This window comes from Engystomops pustulosus, chromosome 1, assembly GCF_040894005.1.
Source record: "Engystomops pustulosus chromosome 1, aEngPut4.maternal, whole genome shotgun sequence".
In the NCBI taxonomy this organism is placed as follows: domain Eukaryota; kingdom Metazoa; phylum Chordata; class Amphibia; order Anura; family Leptodactylidae; genus Engystomops; species Engystomops pustulosus.
The window spans coordinates 178,649,652-178,673,548 of record NC_092411.1 but is presented as its reverse complement, the minus strand read 5'-3'; the positions used below and the strand labels follow the sequence as shown (position 1 = coordinate 178,673,548).

The window sequence follows — 23,897 nt, the reverse complement described above, 5'->3', positions numbered from 1 at the left end:
AGAACACCTGAGTTTAAAGTTGATTTTCTTGATGATGCCACCAAACTGGACCATAAAAGAAACATGATGGAGGTGTTGAGCTGATTGGCAACATACTGGTAGTAGTTTATTAGTTTATTTATTCTGACAGGTTCCCTTTAATGTAGCACTGATATTGTAACTGCACTATATTGGACTAAAATGTCATGTGGTTGTTGTGGCAACCCGCTGCCGTTTTCCTAAATGAGAGGCTGTGCCTGCGGTGAAAGCCGAGTGACAGGGGACAGGATGCGTGAAGGGTCACGTTTACTAATCCCACACAAGCCCTACTCTCTATTCTGCCTCTGTCCGTCCTCCCCTCTAACAGCCATGGAGCCGTCACAACTGCTGGGCGGGGCTTGGGACAACGTGCGGCAGGAGCGCAGACAGCACGTCAGTGAGAGCGCTCCATCCACCGGCGCTGGCTGAGGGAGTACTCGCTGTGCTGGCTGCCTGCCTTCCTTCTATTATGCTCGTCATGGAGGATCTGAGAGAGATGGATTGCAGTGTACTGAAGAGGCTGCTGAAGAGGGAAGCCGTGCACAGCACCTGCCTGCTCCTGGACTGCAGACCCTTCCTGGCGCACAGCGCAGGCTTCATCCAGGGCTCTGTGAACGTGCGCTGCAATACCATTGTGCGGCGCCGGGCGAAGGGCTCAGTTAGCCTGGAGCAGATGCTGCCGGCGGGCAGTAAGGACGAGGAGGAGGTGCTGACCCGGCTGCGCTCCGGGCTCTACTCCGCGATCATCGTGTACGACGAGAGGAGTCCCCGAGCCGAGTCCCTGCGGGAGGACAGCACCGTGTCCCTGGTGGTGCAGGCTCTGCGCAGGGACACCGACCGCGCCGACATCTGCCTACTGAAAGGTAATGGCCTCCCTAGAATGTGCCCCTCATGGGGGTGATGGTGACGAGCTGTCATTGTCCTATGCCTGCCTCTATATATTCTCTCTACCTTGTATGCTAAGCCTTGTTAGGCCGCAGGTGAAATCCCATAGGATGAGGCGTCACATCCATCTACAATCCCTTCAGGGTGGCTGCATCTTAACCTGACGAGTTTGTCTGTAATTTGGTAAACCCTTCCTCCATGTTATTATATGCCACTGGTGTACAGTCATTCCAGGGGTCACATTTTACCTGCAAAGATGGCTGACTGGAATTGTCATATGCTCCTGCATGAGATCCTACCTGAGCCCAGTATCCTCCTTCCTTGTGTACATTATAATAACCTGCTGTGGACTGTGCTTATAAGTACAGACCAGTGTGTGATAATAGCTGTCCATAGAGCATTGTCATGTGACCAGATATTATTTTTCATATTTATTAAGGTAATATGTGTGTGTGGTCCGATGATTGCACACTAATCTGACACCTACTCAATGTCCTACTCCATAATTGGAAACTGACTACTTTCAATTTTAATATTTTCAATTTTTCTCCATTTCTTGCCAATAAAACCTTCCCTATTATACCGTGTATTTTTCGGACACCGTTGCTTCTTTTGTCTGTTTATGCTTATTTTAGACCCAGCCTTGTTTTTGCAGCGTGAGAAAACGCCTTCTGTTATCGGACTGCAGCGTTGTACATATAAATAGACATTGTTGTGTCAAATACAAAAATGTTCTATTTTAAATATTGTTATAAAATAAAAATGATCTGAGGTCATTCACATGTTATAAATTACATTTTTGATACAGCGAGGCTAAGTAAGGAATAAAACTCCTTCAGCATTTTATATATTGCCATTCAGTGAGACTAGATCTGTGCTGGTAAAACAATTCCTTCTGTCGCCCTCTCCTTCCATTCATAACTTCTTACAGATAGCTAGACATTCCCATTCATAATTTGATTCCGAGGCAAATGAACAACTGTTCACAGCTTTGACCTATTTTTTTCTCTTATGCATTTCTAGGAGATATAAACATTAATTTTTTTTTATTTGGTATTTAGGGGTAAATATTTAGCATTCTGATTTTTAATTCATGTCTTTTGTCTGTGAATGAGCATTAACTGCCCCCCCCCCTCCTGCATTCAGCCTTGTATTATCCAATGAAAAGACACAAGGGCTGTTGCCTTCTTGACAATCAAGGAAACCCTCAATAGCAATTAGCCTCCTGTTATTGTAACATACAATTCCGCATTGTTAAGGCTTTCCACTTTCATTCTCTTATTTTAAGAATGGAGTGCCACATGAGGTCAATATTCAGAGCAATGTGGGGAATAGTTGTCTTGATTTCTGTGTACTGAAAATGTATTTTTGCTGATGGAATACCTTGCAATGAATAAATAAAAGCACACATGCATTATGATTCCAGGTGCCTCTTATTGCACACCTATTAATTGTCTTATATTCTTATTCCTTATGAATACATATTATATTTTTAATTATTATTTGTTTTTCTTGTCTAGAATTATTATTGTGGAGGAATTGGGGAACATGAAGCTTTTTGTTTTGGATTTAGTTATTCTGTCTGGTCATGGTGATAATGTAGGAAAGTATATGATGGGAGAAAATACATCGTTTAATCCCCCTTTTATCATCTGTGACCATAACTGTAGAGAAGTCTGAAGAGATAAGAAGTCATGAGAATATCAGCCGCAGTGTCATGTAAACCACTTCCTCTTTCGTCTTCCTTTTCCTCTCTACATTCCATTCATGTTTTTGTCTTTTATTTCATTTTACTTACCCAAACCACCTCTTCTGTACTTTTAACTGCTAAAAATCCAGAAACGCTTAAAAATAAAACTTTTATTTTTATCTACATTCTTGTTTTAACTGTGTACACCATTTCACCAACATAAAGAATTACTTTTTATACAGAACCTAATCCCCAGATTGAAAAGATTGTTGTGCTAAAATGGAGGAAGGCATAATAGTCTTTTAGAAGGCATAGATGATAATGCATTGGTTCTCCCATAGCTGCTCATATCTACGAGTACATCAATGTTCTTCCTGATTGCAAGTCCTAGCGATCAAGCAGAGGAGTGACGTAGCTATGAGAAGGCAATGGGGGGAAAAAGCGATGGGTGTATCTGGAGTGGGGTGGGGGGGGGTTGATTATATGTGAGAGGGGCTCCCTCAAAGCTCTTCAGATTAATTTGCATATTTGATAAAGCACATTTTCATTGCTATAACAAACGCAAATTTTTCATGATAGGTTTCCGTTAAAAAGTATTTCCTCTGTGGAATCATTTTATATAGTATCCTAAGCACCAGAGACATAAAGCTGTCACTCCTCTGTAGTAGGAATTGTTTTTTGTTTTTTTGTTTTTTGTTTTCTTTTTAACTTTCCATCTTCTAAAACTTTTATTTTTCAGTTCACAAAGCCATATGTGAGATATAGATATATAGATATATATTCGAGTACAAGCCGAGTTTTATGCTTATACGCAAGCCTATAAAAAAAAAAAATCGCCTTTCCGACCTCCCCCATAGGCCATCTTCTGCTGCCAATGCTCCGGTGCCTCCTCGGGTCCTTCGGATCCACTTCGGGTCTTCCACTCTTCTTCGGGTCCCCTCGTGATGCCGGTGGCTAACAAACAATGACGTTGTCAAGCGGCTGACGTCATTCGGTGTGCCGGCTGAGTGTGAAGACCTGAAGAGGACCAAAGGGCACGAAAAGGAACTGGAACATTGGAAGCAGAAGAGGACCTACGGGGGACATCAGAAAGGTGAGTAGAGGGTTTTTTGTTTTGTTTTTTACTGCAGGGGGCTGTGACCAATGCATTTCCTACCCTGGGCTTCTACTCAAGTCAGTAGGTTTTCCCAGTTTTTTGTGTTAAAATTAGGTGCCATGGCTTATACTTGGGTCGGCTTATACCGTATATACTCGAGTATATATAATTATATATAATTTCTGTGGTATAAATTGGGCAAGCTGATATTTTAATTGATTCCACTGCTGTGATTTTTTTTTTTTGATGAATTAACATTTTTATGGTTTGTGAGATACTTAATTTTAATTGAAATTAACCATTTAATATTTATAAATTTACACTAACTATACTTACCTGCTGCCAGGACGTATCTTCTTAAAGCTTGACACCTTGGGTACCTTTGAGCAAAAGACACTTGAAAATATGCTAATTAGCCTGGGGCGTTCTGTTTATGACACACAAGCACTCCAAGATAATTATTATGCACACCTATGGAGCGCTACTCGCCTCCTCTGCCTTGCGGGATCCCGGTGATGTCACACAGGAGGCGTACATAATTATGAGCCAATATGATAAAAGTAATTACAGGCAGTCCCCTGGTTACGTACAGGATAGGGTCTGGAGGTTTGTTCTTAAGTTGAATTTGTATGTAAGTCGAAACTGTATATTTTATAATTGTAGATCCAGACAAAAAAAAATTTGCCCCCAGTGACAATTGCAGTTTAAACATTTTTTTGCTGTATTTGGACCAAGGATTATCAATAAAGCTTCATTACAGACACCTTACAGCTGATTATTGCAATCTGGGACTATAGTAAAGCATTCAGAAAGCTTCACCAGAGGTCAGAGGGGTCTGTCTGTAACTATGGGTTGTCTGTAAGTCGGGTGTCCTTAAGTAGGGGACCGCCTGTATATAAAGTGATACTAGCAGAATAGTACAGCAGCCGGGAGTTTGTTGAGAAATTGAGGATGAGAAATAGTTTGTTTTTCAGTGTAGAGCTCTGCACATCAGAGTCTATAGAAGCACTGAGCATCTGCTATCGAAGGTGGCAATTATTATTTTTTTATTAATATTTATGTATTTAGTTTGTGTTTTAGGAGGTTTTGCCCTCTATAACAGTAGTGGCATATAGCTTGGAAATGATGCCAGCAATTTATGAAATGAGATTGAAGAGTCATTCACATTCCCTTCCAATTGTACAATTTTAATGGGTGTTTAGCAGCCATCGGTCCATCCACATATACATTTGAGTATATGCTGGAGATGACCTCTTTGTCTTCAGCTTCCTCTAGACCTGCCTCTTGGTGTGAGTGTTGTGGTAATGCTGATGTATATTGCCTGCTGCCATGGTAACTGGTATATTCATTCAGCTTTGCCATCAGTATGAATCATTTCGGTGTTCCTGATAACGATCGGTAAGGCTGCTCGCTCAGAGTACAATGCTGATAATTAATGGACGTAACGCTTCTCTCCTTGGAAGCCGTTGCAACCTGGGTTCATTCAGAAAATTCTGAGCCACCCTTGGGAAATTAAAGCACGGCAGCTGCTCTGCTTCCTTCCTGAGCTTGTGTTTCCAGTTGTAGCTGAGGTGTTAATCTTGCCTCCCACTCACATTTTCCCCATGGTTCATTCACAAATGTGCACACTGCTTTATCTGCAGCTCGAGTTAAGCATTTATTAGAAACCAAACAAGCCACCTTGGCTTTATTGTTACCTACACAAGAAATATGTTGGCTGAATTATATAAATACTACTTTTGTAGGAAAAAAAAATTGATGTCTTTGTATATATGCAGCAATATATTAAAAGACACCAACTATCATTCTGCCCCATGTTTTATGAAATATTGGAAAATATCTGTAGATGAAAATTTTGCTACATTTTAAAGAGGATCTGTTGGCAGTACTTTTTGTGGAACATTTTTTTGTCTTAAGTGTGTGTAGTGTGTATTTAATTTTTTTCTAGAACGTACATAAATTTATACATGTTATTGGACACGCTGTTCACCTGCAGCTGTAAAGTTTTACACAAGTTTCTGGTAGACTTAACAGAAACATATATATAACAGACCTTTCTGAATAGATGCCTGGACCTCTTTAAAGGAAATCGGTACTGTGACTGAGGTAATTTTTTTATATTTATCCATGGCTTTTTCCTTCTAAAATCAACTTTTAAAATTAGCCTGAGGGACTACCCTAACCCCTCTGTATACTGCCTTAACATACTGTCTCACCCTTCCCCCCTGCTTCCTCGCCACATGTGCAGTAAGTACTTCCTGCTGTAATTTCAGTGCTGATGGAGCAGGGGGAGGAGACAATGTAACAGCCAGGAAAGACAGATCATAGAGGGACTGGCATAGCTCCTCAGGCTCAATAGAATAGTTTAAAATGTTTTATTTTGGAAGGAGGGCAACAATTAAATGAAGATTACCACAGTCACTGTGCCTGGATCTATGAATAATCGTCCCTGTTTATCATGCTGGATTTTGGTGGTACATTTCCTTTAAAGATTACTGATTAACTTTTGGCTCTTTCATATTGGCGCTCAGCTTCAGTTGCGCATATGTTGGAGTTTTTCTTCCGTTGTGTCTCTGTGTCTGCAAAAAAACTGAAGGTTTAACATTGGTTTGAACACATTACACCCAATTTTTTAGCCTCTCAATGAAAAAAACTGCCATTTCATTTTTTTTTGGACCCATAGACTTCTACTGCCTTCAATGTCTAAAAAAAAATGGAATATGTTTCATAATTTTTTCCATGGACAACAGATCCGTGAAAATAAAAGCCAGTGTGAAAGCACCAATAGCAATCAATGTCTTTGTGAGGCATCCATGGAAATCGCTACCACGGACGTTAAAAACAAAGCCAATGTGAAAGAGCCCTAACTCTGCACTAAACAAAAATAAGCATTTCTCTAAATTACTATAATTAACTGCAGGTGTTTAGCAGCTAGCAGAAGTTTTGCATGTCCCCTCAGGCTATTATCCTTTTGCCATGCTTTCTGGTAACAATGGGAAACCGTATAGGACAGCTAGAGAAGGGAGGAGGCTTGTTGGTACGGGATGTAGGAGATGAGTGGCAGAAAATAGGATCTGCAGTGATGTCACAAACCTGCTGTCTTGATTCATGTAATTAGCCTTAGGACCTTGAGTGATGTCACAAGCATGTGACTCATCACATGCTACAGCTCGTCCAATTACAAATGTTCTGTCCTGATTCATATGAAGCCCCTAAGTGCCCTGGCTTCAGTGCCCTAAGCTGATATCACAACCAGGAAGTGCCGCCCACTTCAGAAATAGCCGAATATGATTTTATAAGAAGGGATGATAGATATACCAGGCTGTATCAAAGGCTGGGAAGATGCCAGCAGCATGATACAGGTATCATTGGAATGATCAAAGTCTCTCTCCAACTGTGCTAAAACTATTTTTTTATCATTAACGTTACAATTACGCTTTAAAGTCATTCCAGTTATGTCTGTGTCATGCCACTTACATGATTTCAATCATTTCTATCCTTTATTCACATTAATACATCAAGAACTAGCTTTACTATCCACTTATAAAACATAAAATCTTTAGGAGTTCTGTGGTGAGAGCTAAAATATATTGATAATTTTCTTGTAGGTTTTGACCCTTTATTTTTTCAGTCAATACACTCATGAAAATAACGATAACCAATGTATATTTCGTATGTATTCATGTCGCTATATATTGACACCCATCAAAATAAAACTATATAAATTTGGTATCACTGACTGAAAGATTGAAGGGAATGTTTCATTTGGACTTCAAAGTAAATTTTTTAAAAACCAAGCTTGTGATAAAACGGCAGAGCAGTGTGATTTTCACTCTATTTGGAATGTTTTCCCATATTAAATGGCGCCACTAAATGGTGCTTGTCCTGCAGATGGTCTGCGAGACGGAGATGCACTGTGATGCATGGATTCCCTGTCCGGTGCACTGTGCTCAATCTGTGGGATCTGTTTCCAGGGACTGAGCATCTTGGTGGGGGCCTAAGGGGTAAATTTTAACTAGCAGCTCCAAATGTCATTAGCTAATCAACTACAGTATTGCATTTTCTTTTTTATTTGCAACCTTCTTTGTTTTTTCTTCAGGAGGCTACGAGAGATTTCATTCTGAGTATCCAGAATTCTGTGCAAAATCAAAATCCATCAACAGTATTTCGCTACCAGCCACTCCCAGCATAGAGCCTGCAGAAACAAGCTGCAGTTCATGTACAACCCCACTGCATGATCAGGTAACTGTAGCGAGTAATTAAAATGGTACAGATGTACTGGAAAAGTCATAGTCCGTGAGAAATGGCAGCTCATGAGAACAAAAATTAGGAAACTGTTGAAAATGCACAAAACAAAATGTTTACTTTCTCTTCTATTTTTTTATCGTATTTTGTCTCCGATTGGAGTTAAAACGGAGAAATTATTCTAATTTATTCTGTTTATCAGTAGACCACCAACATTGCCGTCTCGTTGACCTATGTCTGTATATAGCAAAAGCCCAGTGTCCTCCTGAATGCAGTAGGAACCTGTATACTAAGCCCCAGTGTATATTTATTTAAAATCATGGCTGTTTTTTGTTTTCTTATTTTTTGGAACAGGGTGGGCCAGTGGAGATCCTTCCCTTTCTTTACCTTGGAAGTGCTTATCATGCTGCCCGAAGGGACATGCTGGATGTCTTGGGTATCACAGCCTTACTGAATGTATCTTCTGATTGCCCAAACCATTTTGAAGGTCATTTTCAGTATAAATGTATACCGGTAGAAGATAATCATAAAGCGGATATTAGCTCTTGGTTCATGGAAGCAATAGAATATATTGGTAAGTGTTTTAGAAGTCTATTTTTATCATTATTATGACTGTTAGCAGAGGTCGCATTAACGCCTCACCACGCGTCATAGACGCGTGATGAGGCGCCATTACCCCCCGAAATAATTGCCATGCGTAAAGTTACGCATGGCAATTATTCCTTGCAGCGCGCAGGCTGAGCGGCCCGGCGCGCGCTGCAAAAGAGGGAAATGTCTGTAGCGCGATCACAGCGCGCGCCGGGCCGCTCAGTGCGACACGTGACACAGTGATCTGTGTCACCAGCGCACCGGAGCGAGAGCGCAGGCCCCGGGAGACCTGTGGACAGCGGGGCTGCTGCTCCCTGTCCTGCTCCATCTCCGCAGCTGCCTGCATTTACGTAATCCTGACGGGACTTAAGGCCGGGTGAGTGTGTGCAGTGTTCTGTGTGAGTGTAGTGTAGTGTATTGTGTAGTGTATTGTGTAGTGTATTGTGTAGTGTGTGAGTGTAGTGTAGTGTGCTTTGTGAGTGTAGTGTAGTGTGTGCTGTGTGAGTGTAGTGTAGTGTAGTGTGTGCTGTGTGAGTGTAGTGTGTGAGTGTAGTGTAGTGTGCTGTGTGAGTGTAGTGTAGTGTGTGCTGTGTGAGTGTAGTGTAGTGTAGTGTGTGCTGTGTGAGTGTAGTGTATTGTGTAGTGTAGTGTGCTGTGTGAGTGTAGTGTAGTGTGCTGTGTGAGTGTAGTGTAGTGTGCTGTGTGAGTGTAGTGTAGTGTGCTGTGTGAGTGTAGTGTAGTGTGCTGTGTGAGTGTAGTGTAGTGTGTGCTGTGTGAGTGTAGTGTAGTGTGTGCTGTGTGAGTGTAGTGTAGTGTAGTGTAGTGTGTGCTGTGTGCTGTGTGAGTGTAGTGTAGTGTGTGCTGTGTGAGTGTAGTGTAGTGTAGTGTGTGCTGTGTGAGTGTAGTGTAGTGTGTGCTGTGTGAGTGTAGTGTAGTGTGTGCTGTGTGAGTGTAGTGTAGTGTGTGCTGTGTGAGTGTAGTGTAGTGTGTGCTGTGTGAGTGTAGTGTAGTGTAGTGTAGTGTGTGCTGTGTGCTGTGTGAGTGTAGTGTAGTGTGTGCTGTGTGAGTGTAGTGTAGTGTAGTGTGTGCTGTGTGAGTGTAGTGTAGTGTGTGCTGTGTGAGTGTAGTGGTGTGCGTGCTGTGTGAGTGTAGTGTAGTGTGTGCTGTGTGAGTGTAGTGTAGTGTGTGCTGTGTGAGTGTAGTGTAGTGTGTAGTGTAGTGTGTGCTGTGTGAGTGTAGTGTAGTGTGTGCTGTGTGAGTGTAGTGTAGTGTGTGAGTGTAGTGTAGTGTGTGAGTGTAGTGTAGTGTGTGAGTGTAGTGTAGTGTGTGCTGTGTGAGTGTAGTGTAGTGTAGTGTAGTGTGTGCTGTGTGAGTGTAGTGTAGTGTGTGCTGTGTGAGTGTAGTGTAGTGTGTGCTGTGTGAGTGTAGTGTAGTGTGTGCTGTGTGAGTGTAGTGTAGTGTAGTGTGTGCTGTGTGAGTGTAGTGTAGTGTGTGCTGTGTGCGCTGTGTATTACCGTAATCTTCATACTCCTCCTCGGGTAAAAATACTCCTCAAAAATGGTGAGAGGAGTATTTTTACCCTTCTGAAAAAATGTTAGTGCGACCTCTGACTGTTAGCATTATTATTATTATTGCTAGAATTGTCAAACAATGTTGAAATATTGTAGTTTACTGGTTCATAAGGGAAATGGCACTTTATAGGAAATGAAACAATTTATTAAAGCGGTTTTTCAGTCAAAACTTAAATTGGGGTATATAAATTTCTTCTATCTTATATAGAAATTTAGTGCAGATTCCTGCTTGTCTGTCTGGTCTTCTTCTGACCTCTCCTGGCCCTTGTTTTGCTACTTCTTGTGATATGACCATAGTCCTCACACTGAAAGGATGGGAACATTCCCAATGATGTGTAGAGGAGGGAAGACGAATTGGTCAGCTTCTGTTGCACATGGCTGCAGACATCACAGGCTGGATGGGGCTAGATGCCAACTCTGCCATGTTAGGGCCGTGGAGGGAGATTATGATGCACTGGAGGTTTGTAGAGAGGACCTATATGGTTCTGGAGGATATGCTAAAGAGAGAACTACTTAAACCCCTTAAAACTCAGACTATTTTTCACCAAAACAACCAAGCATATTTTTATGTTTTCATTGTCACCATACAAAGGCCATAACTTTTTCATGTCTCTGTTGCTGTCACTGCACGATTTGTTGCTTTATGGCAGTATCAATTGCATCTTTAAATGGTATGGGATTTGTGGTATATTAAAAGGGTATACCCATTACAGAAAATTAATGTTATTGTTTGTATTATAAAAAGTTATACAATTTTGCATTATACTTTCTGTATTAATTCCTCGCAGATTTCTAGATCTTTACTTGCTGTCATTCTTTAGAAAGCTTTTATGTTTACTTGTGGATAGAAATCTGACCATGGTCACACAGGTGTATGGCTCGTTATATCACACAGCGCTGATTACTCAGTGATATAACGAGCCTTTCTTAGTCAGGTAGCCATAACTATGATGCTTTAAACAAACACCGGATTAAAGGAGAGCCCTTTGTGCTTTTTGGAGCTGCGGTAGGTATCTTTTCTTTTGGATGAAATTGTATACAGACATACAGTGTCGGACAGGAGTCTGACACTCTTTATTATCTGGGGTTTAGTATTGGGTTGAATCAGGACCCACTTGAGGATCCCCTGGATCTCTGGTGGGCCACTCCAACAATGCGTGAATATGCCTTTCTGTCAGGGACCCCTAAGGTCAATGATTGACTGCACTAGTAAAATGATGTACAGCATTCCCACATGGTTGGCTATTGGTTCAATCAATTCTCATACCTTCTCGGCTACCCCTATTTAATGACCTAAATTCATGAAACATGAATATGTACTTTTGTATAAAAAGATGTAATAAATATGCTTCTTTGTTTAATTGCTTTTTCCATTATTTTTCAGATTCAGTCAAGGATAATCATGGACGTGTATTAGTACATTGTCAAGCTGGCATTTCTCGTTCTGCCACCATTTGCTTGGCCTACTTGATGATGAAGAAAAGAGTAAAACTAGAAGAAGCCTTTGAGTTTGTGAAGCAGCGTCGGAGCATAATCTCTCCTAACTTTAGCTTCATGGGACAGTTGCTGCAGTTTGAATCTCAGGTCTTGACTACTACATGCGCTACGGAGGCTGCTAGCCCTTCAGCTACTCTTCTGGAGCGAAGTAAAAATTCTTCCTCGCCTTCATCTCCTTTTGTCTTCAGCTTTCCAGTATCTGTAGCAGCAACCAGCAACCTTCCTTATCTTCATAGTCCCATCACAACTTCACCCAGTTGCTAAAAAGTGGAAAATAAGACTTAACACAGTTTTGGCTATTTTTGGCCATACAATATTTTCTATTGAAAAATTAACTTTCATCAAGGAAAATGTAAATTCTTAAATAATCAACAGGGTAAAACCCAATAAGCAATAATAAGTAACAGTTTTCCATCTCCAAAGCCATTTGAGCTGTAGTGCTTAGTTTTTATTTGAAGATTTTATTTGGTTTCCCTTCTATCAATTGTTGCTTTTATAAATATTTATATATTAACATTGATATTTCATGTTCAACTTGTATTTATTACTTTTTTTTACTACAAAGTGGCTTCAGGGCAGCTTTTAGTTGTAAGCAAAAGTTTGGGAAATGTTTTAATTTTCCCAAAGTGCCTATTTTTTATTTTAATTTTTTCCCTCCAACGTCAATCTAGTTTTTATTTTTTTGTGTTTGAGCACTCTGTCCTCCAAGGTATCAAAACGCAATAATGGCAATCTTTCTTGAACAACAATATTTCTATATAATCTAAATCAAGAGCACAAGGAAAGATTTGGTCTTTTGGCATTAATCTTTGACCCTGGACACCAGATGCCGTTCTTTAGGCACCATTGTATTATTTATTACCAATGAAGATAAATGGATTGTTGATGTTTTCAGTATGTTTGTACCCAGATGCCTGGGGTATTAGTGGGGCTTGAAATATGGCACTTGATTTAGTATACTACTAATATAAGCTTGCAGTATATACTGGTTTAAAGAAAGAAAATGTATTCAAACTCTCAGCCAGCTGTGAAATGTGTTAGATAGGACGACTCCTACTCCATATTATGACTGTATATGTGTATTGCTTTCTGATGAAACATTCTTGGTTGCAACAACGATGGAGTGATCATAGTATTCAGAAAATCATAATGATGCTCCTCTTGCCATGGGAAAGCACGGTGATCATGTATAATGATAATGTGCATCGGATTCAGTGTTTGCATATGTCAGATTTTACCAGATCTGACCAGTAACTACCCTTCTTATGTATTTGGTATCTGTTCATACCCAGTATGTCATTCATCTGGTAGCATTGACAAATGGGCATACTGTGATATGAATTATATCCTGATGATAGGGGCAACTATTATATCCTGATGTAAAAGGTTTGTAATTCTTGTTTTATATGCTATACAGGGCTTATTTATTCATATACAGCAAATTGTTTCGGTTGTTAAACAGTTGTTGCATTTCCACATTTATTGGTACAATTTTCACAAGAGATGGTTTTGTTTTAGCTTGGAAATAATATTTCACTTACTGTACTTTCTTGTCTCTTCTCACATTTCTCATACACTTCCCTTTTTCTAGTAGATTTGCTGCCAGTCTGATTTTTTTTTTTATGCCATCAACCATGTCTAAAATAGGCTTGGGTATGCACTACAGCTAACGCCTGTTCATACCTCATATCAGTTTTTTTGCATCAGTGATTGTGAACCAAAACCTGGTTTAGAGAATGCAGAGATTTTAAATCTTTTCTGTGTGATTCTCAATAACTGATGAAATGTCCGAGATGTGAAAAGGCCTTTATGAAGTATATCGTACACTGTAATTTACTTTTCAAGTTTGTCTTATAAATGTGATGTTATACCACTGTAGACACCTCTGCATTTTGTGTAGCAGCATAGTCGATATGTCCTGAAATTATTCACAACCACAAAAATGGGCAACTTGAAGCCATTTAGAATGCATTTTTGGTATCAGCCACTACTTTTAAATGGTTTATTTTTGTGAATCACTTTTTGGGAACTGTTTAATTCGTCTTTTGGCTCCTAAATATAATATAACATGGTTTGCACTTTTTAAAAGAGTCGACTACCTGGTGAGATCAAATTTAACAGGGCACTTCTCAATGTAAACTTTGCTCTCAAATCTCACATCATTTTCGCTGTTGAAGTATTATAAATGATATAGTATATTAATATATTACTGTAAAGTAATAAAGATCTGACAAATTTGAGGGTCGCAACTGAGAGGCATAAGCAAGGAATTCTTTTAGTTAAATCTCAAACTTTTGGGATAGCATGTTTCACAAATTTTAACAGTGAGCTGGTAATTGTAACTAAGAAATCACTTTGAAGATGCCAGGACGAGGACTCTAAATCATACAATTAGAAAGTCAATAATTCCCCCTCGGATTAAAGCTTTTACAATGTAGAAGCCACTGATGTTCTGCTTCCTCACCTTTTGACAGTATTTTACTACATTAGGAACTTTTTTTTTTTTTTTTTTTAATCAGAGTTTTATTCAAGTTTTCAAAAAGTAACAACCCGCAAAACTTACAACTTCTTTAGTTATGTAGAATATGTGGAAAAGTCTGGAGGATGATCCGTTATTGTTCTTTAGGGTACATCAATACTTTAAAAAGAACTGCTCCATGTTTCTAGCAAACACACTTCCTTATTAAAGCACAATGCGGTTTTTTTTGTTTATAACATTCATGTGGAAATATACTAACTTGGCATAATATTTATTATGGCAACAGCAACTGGTTTGTGCATGGGCTTCCATTTTCAATAGCATATGCCAGTGTTTAGAATTGCATCACATTATTTGGGTGGCAAATTGTCTCCCAACTAAATGGTTGCAATGCTGCAGGTCGCCTCAATCAAGGTATTGTCATTTTATAGTAAATGATGGCATAGGTCCTATTAAATGTTCCATTGAAAAAACAAGAAATTTGAAAGCGGTTGAAGTGCCCACTTTGTACGGACATTCTAAATGCTCATGTGTAATGACTTTTGATACACTAGTTCTTCTAATTGCTTACCATCACATAGAAGCCCTCCACTGCCCATACATTCTATGTGTAATGTTCTTCCATGGCTGTGTCCTAGACTGTGCAAGCACTTAAAATGGATACAGTAGCCATTGAACAGACACCTAATGCTTCACACATGCAGAGCCAGCAAATGGGTAAATCGTGCAACTGCAAGTCATATTTACACGTATCCGTAGGCAAAAAAAAGGGGGTACGGTCAAGGATTACATGTGTTTTATGGTAAGCAATAAACACTTCTAGTGTTTCATATGTCATTAGCATTTGATTTTATTAATTATTTGGGAAATTTAAGCAAGAGAACGGATTTTATTTAAAAAAAAATTCTATCCTAGGAGTAATGCATTGATTCATCAGATTGACTGTGTGACTTAACAGTAGCATCATGGCTTCTGCAGAGGTTAGAAAGGTATTTCGTACATTAAAAAATAAAAAAAATATATATTCCAGTTATTAATTTGAGACTGCTCAACTTCTTATTTATTAAATTTTAATAATCAAAAGTTTATCAAAAATATCGCCCTTGGGATTGTTTATATACAGTAGAAACAACCATCTTATAGCAGAAAGTATCATAGGAGTAGTTTAGTTTTTAGACGAGGTAAAATTCTATCTGTGGTCCTTGTTTAGTTTTTTCTGTAACCTCAAGTAGAAGAATCTTATATGCATCATAACATGTTGGCTGGCATTGTGGGAGGGTAGGGAGGATAGTCTTCAACACTGGAGGTACGACTTTATAAAAATCAAATGCAATAGTGTATTTCTATTTTATTGTAAATATCCTGTCATCATTTTGAAGTGGTTTATTTTATTCTGTATGAGGGCAGCTGTAAGTTGTATATATGTTTTATGATATTTAAAATGTTTAATTTATTGCCTGAGGGATTGATTTGAAGAATAAAACAATGAAATGAAGGACTCTCAATGTTTTATAACTATACTAACTGTAAATATTGTCATTACATTCAGATTTTCATAACCTCTAAATATAATGCACATTCACTTTCTGTTCAAACAGGGGAGGGTATTTCCGTGGGGGAGGAGAGGGAGTTGAGGTAACCTGTCACACAAAGGCAAGGAATATGGGTGGGTTCTATGCAGATTCTGCACTACTATACTAATGTGTGGCTAAAAAACTGTTAATTGGAATCTACCATCAAATTCAAGCATGGGTAAACCAGGCACACTTCCTAACAGATCCTGACACTGACTGTGGTAATCTTCTTATATTTGTTATCCTTCTAAAATCTTTAAAAAGTATGCTTAAGAGTCTGAAGCTCCATGCTACAGCTTCATAGACTGCCTCACCCTCCCCCTGTGCTCCCTGTGCCTGGTATAATCTCACAGCAGGAGAGGAAGTTTCAGCACACCATGGAGGGTATTGTGGAAATTCTCCTTTCACAAAGCAAACTATAGTACGGAAGAGCTCTGTTATTACTCCCATAACCCTTCAGGCCTCATTAGCATACATTTTTAAAGTTTATTTTAGGAGCTAGTGATCCCTGTCCATTTGGTGTCCTGGGGGAGCAAGGAAGACCTTCATCCTCTTAAGGCCTACCATCAGTAAAGAAGCCTTGGCCTGGAGTAGAGGAGGGACTTGAGGCCTGCATCCTCACACTGGTGCCTGTCTCCACATGTCAAAGGGCCCCTTTGGGAACCTCAACATGCACCTTGGAGAATTCTTATTAACTGTGTGACGTTGAACCGTGGCCAGGGAACCGGATTTGAGCTACTACTGCAGGCTGCAGGTTTTGTGGCCACTGCTTCTCCCCCCCCCCTCTAGCCCCCTAAAGAGCTGCCCACTGATACGCATTCAACAGGTTAGTGTGGTCACCGCCAGGGCATTCACAACACCCTGGGAAGGCCTCCCTCCTGTCCTGCTAGGCCCGAAACATCCCCCAGGAGTCTGGGACCTGAGTTGGATTGTCTGCTGTAATCTGCCTTCACACCTCGACTCTCTTCCACTCCCTCCTGCACCCCGCTGATACGCATCCACCGGGTCAGCGGGGTTTGTTGCAGGTTTACAGCATGTGACCCTTGAAGACTTCGGGACTCTGTTATACACTTGTCCTCCTTGCAGATAATTACCTTGCTACTGCGGTCACCCTTATCCCCCTTCCTGGCGTGAACACTAACTTCTGTTGCTGCTGGGGGGCAAGTGACTTTTGATGACCACAGGGGCATTTTGATTTTCTCAGTGACAGGCGCATACGTGCCAGGGATGATAGATCTGTCCCCTTAGGCTACAGTTCCAACTATAATAAGAGACATTGAGCACCTGCTACGCATGTTTGGCTATTACTCTCGAAGTCTGAATGTCTGAGAAGCAGGGCAAATCCACTAAAAAGGCAGATACGTCTCCAAGGGGTCAGGTTACTGACTTGTTCGCCTTAATCTCTTTGTTGCCACACGTTGAACAGAATGACCTATGAATGGACCACATCCATAGGGCCCTCACAAAGCCATCAAACCCCTCTCTTCCTCTGTTTACAGATCCCCTTGGCCGCTTCTTACGGGTGAATTATTTTGTTTAAATGTAGCTCTGATCAACTCCTACGCTGCAACGCAGGACCCTGTATGAACGTTTGAACTTATTATCAGATGTTTGGCTAGCTTGACTGTTGACAGTGTATTCTGCATGGGAGATTAAATTTTAGCATGTCTCCGGCACTAGACTGGTCAAGTTCATGGTGTGCGCAGAGGGTACCCCTATTTCTTGTGAGCGCATGGCTCATATTCATGCATAGATCTACTTTTAGCCTTGGCTCCCATTATCCCTAACCTAATCCAGACAAGATTTATCTCATGTGCCCGACCATGATAACTTTCTTACTCAATTCCTCCCTAATATCCCTGGGGGTTGAATGAAGCATTATTTAAGGACCCTATCCTGTGACCCCAAAATTTCCTCGTCCTTTTCCAGATACTATAGATGGCCCATAAAAATACATGGCTATACATTTCATTAAAGGGGTATTCCCACAAAGACAAGTTTCTTAAATATACTCAGGATAACAAAATAACACATTCTCTAATTCACTTTTATAAAAAAAAAAACTACAGCATTTCACAGATACTGTATAATTACAACCTGTCTCTATCAGTCCTGGTGCATACAATTTCATTTGCTTTGGGATCCGACCCTAAATCAGAAGTCTAAGGTCAGACAGGGCAAATTGTTCTCCTGTCTGATGCTGCACGGAGCTCCTCTCTGATTGGCCCACACCCTTACATTCCAAGATGAGCTTATACACACAGATTATTCCTAAGGGGGCCCACACTCTCTGTTTTTAGTTTCTTATCATTTATATACTTGAAAAATAATTTGGGATTATTTTTGCTCTCCCTGGCAATATTTCTCTCAGTCTCTATTTTTGCGGCCTTTATCTGCTTTTTACAGGATTTATTTTTCTCTCTATATATCCTGTAATGCCTCATCGCTACCTTCACGTTTTAGCACCTTAAACGCCTTATCTTTCTCGCTTATTGCTTTCCTTACAAGACTAGTTAGCCACATTGGCTTTTTTGTGTTCCTCTTATGCTTTTTCTCATAAGGTATGTGTTTCTCACAGGACTTTTTCAGAATATATGATAAAAAGTCCCATTTTTGGGGGGGGGCTTTTGTCTTTGAGAACATTGTCCCAGTCTATGTCTTTAAGGTCTTCCCTTAGTTGCTAAAAATTTGCCTTCCTGAAGTTTAAAGTGTTGGTTGCCCCTTCCCTAACACTCTTAGTAAAGCATAATACAAAATCAATAATATTATGATCCCTATTACCCAGGTTCCCCCCAACCTGTAGTTTTGATACTCTATCAGGTCTGTTGGTAAGGATAAGGTCCAGCAGTGCCCCCCCTCTTGTTGGCTCCAGGACTAGTTGCGACAGGTAATTGCTTTTGTTGTAGACAAGAACCTGCTGCCCCCCAGTCAATATCTGGGTAATTGAAGTCCCCCATTATAAGTACTTCACCATGCTTTAAAGCCGCATCCATTTCTCTTATCAGCATTTCCTCTGCTGCCTCCATTATATTTGGAGCCTTATAACATACCCCTAGTAATATTTTATTATTCTTTTTTCCTCTTCTTATCTTATTTGCATTTGCGTCAGCGATGTCATCTTGCAGGACGGGCTTGAGGCAAGAATTCACATATAAACAAACTCCCCCAACTAGCTGCCCCCTCACTCTGCACCTCCATACTTCCCTCCCCACACCCATCTTCCCCAGAGAGTTTGTGCTCCAGGAGCAGCAAACTGCGCTCCATATTGTCAATTGCCCCCAGCCTTGAAACTTGCTCATTTAGATCCAGAATTTGGGCTTCCAGATGAGCAATTTTCACACATCCCACACAGCAGGGGCGTAACTAGGAGAGGCTGGGCCCCATAGCAGATTTCTACATGGGGCCCCCTGTTCCCCCAAAAAATATATACATATTTAGGCAGCATTCACATAAACGTGTGCCCGCCAGGCTTTAGCGTGGCAGGCACATGTCTGGCGCGCTGGAGAGGAAGAGAGGTGATCGCGGCTCACCCCTCCCCTCTCCATAGAGAATAGAGCCGCATGGCCATTCTTACAGCCATAGATACGCTCTCTTCCTTTTGCAGCCACGGCTCGAAACAGTGAGTACTCATTGTACTCACCGTACCGAGCCCAGGCGCTATAGACGCCTATGAGGGAAGTATATCCGGCAGCAAATTTGCAGCCAGATATACGTCCCTCACACGTTCTTGTGAATGTACTCTTATACAGACATGTTTATACAATTACACACATTTATACACTGATATATACATACATTTGTATACTTATATACAAACACAAAAATTCTACACTCATACTTGCACCTATATACATACAAGTATACACTTATACAAGCACATTTATGCACTCTGTTACACTGTATATACAAACTCATAAAATATATACACACATACTGTATATAAACATCACACATACTGCTTACACATTATATACTATATATTCAACACACATACAGTATACACTGACTATATATACACATACATGTAGTATAAAAACGCCATATACACACATGCTGCATATACATATAGAATATACACACATACAGCACACACACATTCAGTATATACAGCATATACATACATACCATATACACAGCATATGCAAAAACACACATACATCATATATGCGCATATATATATGTTTATATAAATATGTGCGTGTAGAAATAAAGTAGATGCATATATACACAGTATATACTCCAGGAAAATACAAACAGCACACACAATATATAATCACGTATACAGACAGCACTCCAAGACGTCCAGCATTGGGTGAAAAAAATGTTCTTCTTTATTCCATACTTGAAAAAGGCTCCTAACGAGCCAAAATGTCGCTGTACTTTGTTGTACTTTTTAAACATGGAATAAAGAAGAACATTTTATTCACCTAATGCTGGACGTCTTGGAGTGCTGTCTGTATAAGTGATTTTATACAGTATATACACATATATACAGATACACAGTATATACATATATACACATATACACAGTATATACATATATATATATACACATATACACAGTATACACATATATACAGATACACAGTTTATACATATATACACATATACACAGTATATACATATATACAGATACACAGTATATACATATATACTCATATACACAGTATATACATGTATACATATATACACAGTTTATACATATATACAGATACACAGTATATACATATATACACATATACACAGTTTATACATATATACAGATACACAGTATATACATATACACACATATACACAGTATACACAGATATACATATATACACAGTATACACATATATACACATATACACAGTATACACAGATATACATATATACACATATACACAGTATACACATATATACACAGTATATACATATATACAGATACACAGTATATACATATATACACATATACACAGTATATACATATATACAGATACACAGTATATACATATATACTCAGATACACAGTATATACATATATACTCATATACACAGTATATACATATATACAGATACACAGTATATACATATATACTCATATACACAGTATATACATATATACACAGATACACAATATATAAACAGATATACATATATACACACATATAAATACATATGTATATACTTACCTATGTTTTAGGGCTGTATGGGTGACCACCCGGCCGAGGCTTCAGTTGGTTGTTCTGGCGGGTAGGTTGGTGATCGGATGGGTGCTTGTTCGCCCACGGGGGGTGGGTTTGGGGGATTGGGATACACTCTGGGGTAGTCAGGCGGGTGCATGTTCTGCCGCGCAGGCGGCCTTTGCTTGCTGGGCCGCGGAGGGGGGGGGAGATTGGCGGGGTATGTCGGGCGGCAGCTTGTTCGGCCGCGCGGGGGGGGGGGTTTCGGGCGGGCACTTGTTCAGGAACAGGGGTGGGGGGTTTGGTTAGTGGGACGACTGCATGTTTTGCCGCGGGGGTTGGTTGTATAGTGGGCTGTAGAGTGGGGAGGTGGGGCATCCGTCCGCTCTGTCAGCGGCCGGCTCCAGCATGCAGGGGGATGGGCGGGAGGTCGCCTCTGCCGGGGGGCGGTCACCTGTACCATGGGGCGGGCGTGCGGCTCACAGAGGGAGGGGGTGGGTTTACGAGTGGACAGAGAGGTAGGGGCCCGGGGGCACAATATGGCAGACAACGACACTACAGGGACACACGGAGTCCGTGCATCCCCGGGCCCCTTAACCTCACGGGCCCCGTAGCAACCGCTACGGCTGCTACGGTGGTTGTTACGCCACTGCCACACAGCAGTATTCCCCCTCCAACGGCTGTTCAAGGAAAGCATACATGGCACAGGATGTACACTGTGTAGCAATGCCACTTATGAAGTCCATTGTTCTAATGGGGATTACAAGAGAAATACGGAAGAAAAGAAGAATTCACAGTAAAAGTAACACAAAATACAACAGTTAGCTGCTAAAGTCCCTCAAAATTAAGTACCTTAAACCTAAGTCCCACTTTGGACACTGCACACACTTAGGATCAATGCACACTCGCCACCAAGCTCCCACAGGATAGTAGGATGCATTCAGTGAAAATGAACATGCTTCCAAAAATTCTCTATCTTTTTAGATGCCTCCCAACTAGAGATGAGTGAGCACTAAAATGCTCGAGTGCTCGTTATTCGAGACAAACTTTTCCCGATACTCGAGTGCTCGTCTCGAATAACGATCCCCATTGAAGTCAATGGAAGACTTGAGCATTTTTCACTGAAAGATCCTGTGTTCACTGTGTTCACTGTTTTCATTGTATTGTTCACTGTTCTTCACTGTCTTTTCTTAATTAAATGCTCGATCTCGAGCAGGGGAAATACTCGTCCGAGCAACGAGCCCCTACGAGTACGCTAATCCTCAGACGAGCATCAAGCCCATCTTTACTCCCAATCCCTTTGGTCACGAAAGATCTTCACGTATTTCAGAGAATTGTATTCCGCTTTCTATGGGTAAGTAATCATCCTAGGATTAAAACCAGTGTCATGTATTACCATAAAAGCGTGTGTGGCATGTCAGTCCCTAACCATCACCTTGAACACTGCCTCCTCTATAGGTTACCTTGCAATCTGACCTCCTTAGACCCTCTACACTACTTTCTGCATTCTGGGATATGGTCCCCTTGTCCCCCGACATACGTGCCTCCGCACTATATATTTTTTATTCTTTGAAATTTTGGCACCAACTTCACTCCACCTACTCACTTGCCAATTCCCCCTCTTGGTTCCTACCAATTATCTGACATAAGGACTTTAATAATAAGAAGAATTCCTTTATGTATACAGCGCTGATTACGCAGCGCTGCACAGAGCTTGCCAAATGGGTCCCTGTCCCCAATGGGGCTCACAATCTAATCAAGCTACCAGTATGTTTTGGAGTGTGGGAGGACCTTGAGGAAACCCAAGCAAACACGGAGAGAACATACAAACTATTTGCAGATGTTGACCCGGGACTTGAACCCAGGTCCCCAGCACTGCAAGGCTGTAATTTATACCCTTGGTTCCCTGACGTTCATTCCTTTGATGAAAACTAGAGGATTGACCTGAATGCAGCATTTTCTGGATAAGGTAATTATATTCGCTAGTTTCATTGGTAAGTATGATTTGCCTCAATCTGAACACTGTGCCTTACGTCAGATATTACATTTTGTGAGGACTATGTCCACATCTGGTACTCACAAACATGACCCCCTACGAATTCATCTGTAAAAACAATGCTATGTCTCGAAGAATTATCAACTTATTTTATTCAACTTTCAACCATCCACCTAAACTTCTGTTTGGAAACAAGATCTTGGCATGCAAATGACCCTGGAGAGATGGGGACACTGCTTCGAAATGGTGATTCAGGTGATTCTGGCTGAGACATCTATTAAAATCATGCAATGCATCCAAACATTTCAACAAAGTCTCCTCATTTCAGGGGCACAAAAATAATCAGGCATATTAATTTGACCATAAATAAAATGTAAGTTTTTAATACTTTGAGGAGAATTATTTTCTAGCAATGACTACCTGAAGTCTGGAACCCTTGGACATCACCAAATTCTCATTTTCCTCCATAGTAATGCTTTGCCAGACTTTTACTGTAGCTGTCTTTAGCTGTTGCTCGTTTTTGGGTCTTTCTTACTGAAGTTTGGCTTAATTAATTGAAATTTATGTACAATTAGGCAGATGAATGATGATTGACTTGCACATTGCTAAATATTGGACTTCTTTATTTAAAATGCTTATTTATATGCTTTTGCGGTATGTTTTTGGTCATTGTGTATCTCTACTGTGAAGTGCTGTCTAATCAACCTTGATGCGTTTGTTAAAGCAGAGAATACACTTCAGAATTCATACAGTTGCTCCTGTCTTTAGTGACATCATCAAGTAAACACTAGCAACCCAGTACCATTGGAAGCCATTCCTTGATTTAGGCCCCTTGCACTTGAAGGTGTGCTCATCTGCACAGTAATCCGTCCCCTATTCCAGAGCTGTATCAGGCGCTGGGAAATGGTGACGGGTAGTTGTACCCTGCTGCCCCAGAATGGGAGCACTGGACGAGGTAAGTATTAGTTTACTTTTTTAACAAGCCCTCCCCAGCCCACTTCCTAGATTTATTTTAACTACCGGACAACCCCTTTAAAGGTCCGCACTTTCTGTGTTCTTCACTTGGTTTGTTCTTATGATAGGGTTTTTCAGAAAG

The 23,897-nt window shown here is 40.5% G+C and overlaps 1 protein-coding gene across 1 annotated transcript; it reads left to right on the top strand.

Moving 5' to 3' along the window:
- The first annotated feature begins 321 nt into the window (after nucleotides 1–321).
- Nucleotides 322–14,226, top strand: DUSP4 (dual specificity phosphatase 4). The gene is made up of 4 exons (XM_072113999.1): nucleotides 322–881; nucleotides 7,789–7,931; nucleotides 8,289–8,508; nucleotides 11,478–14,226. Exons 1-4 carry the CDS (start codon nucleotides 488–490, stop codon nucleotides 11,852–11,854), a joined length of 1,134 nt encoding a protein of 377 aa, XP_071970100.1. The 5' UTR covers nucleotides 322–487; the 3' UTR covers nucleotides 11,855–14,226.
- The last annotated feature ends 9,671 nt before the right edge of the window (nucleotides 14,227–23,897 follow it).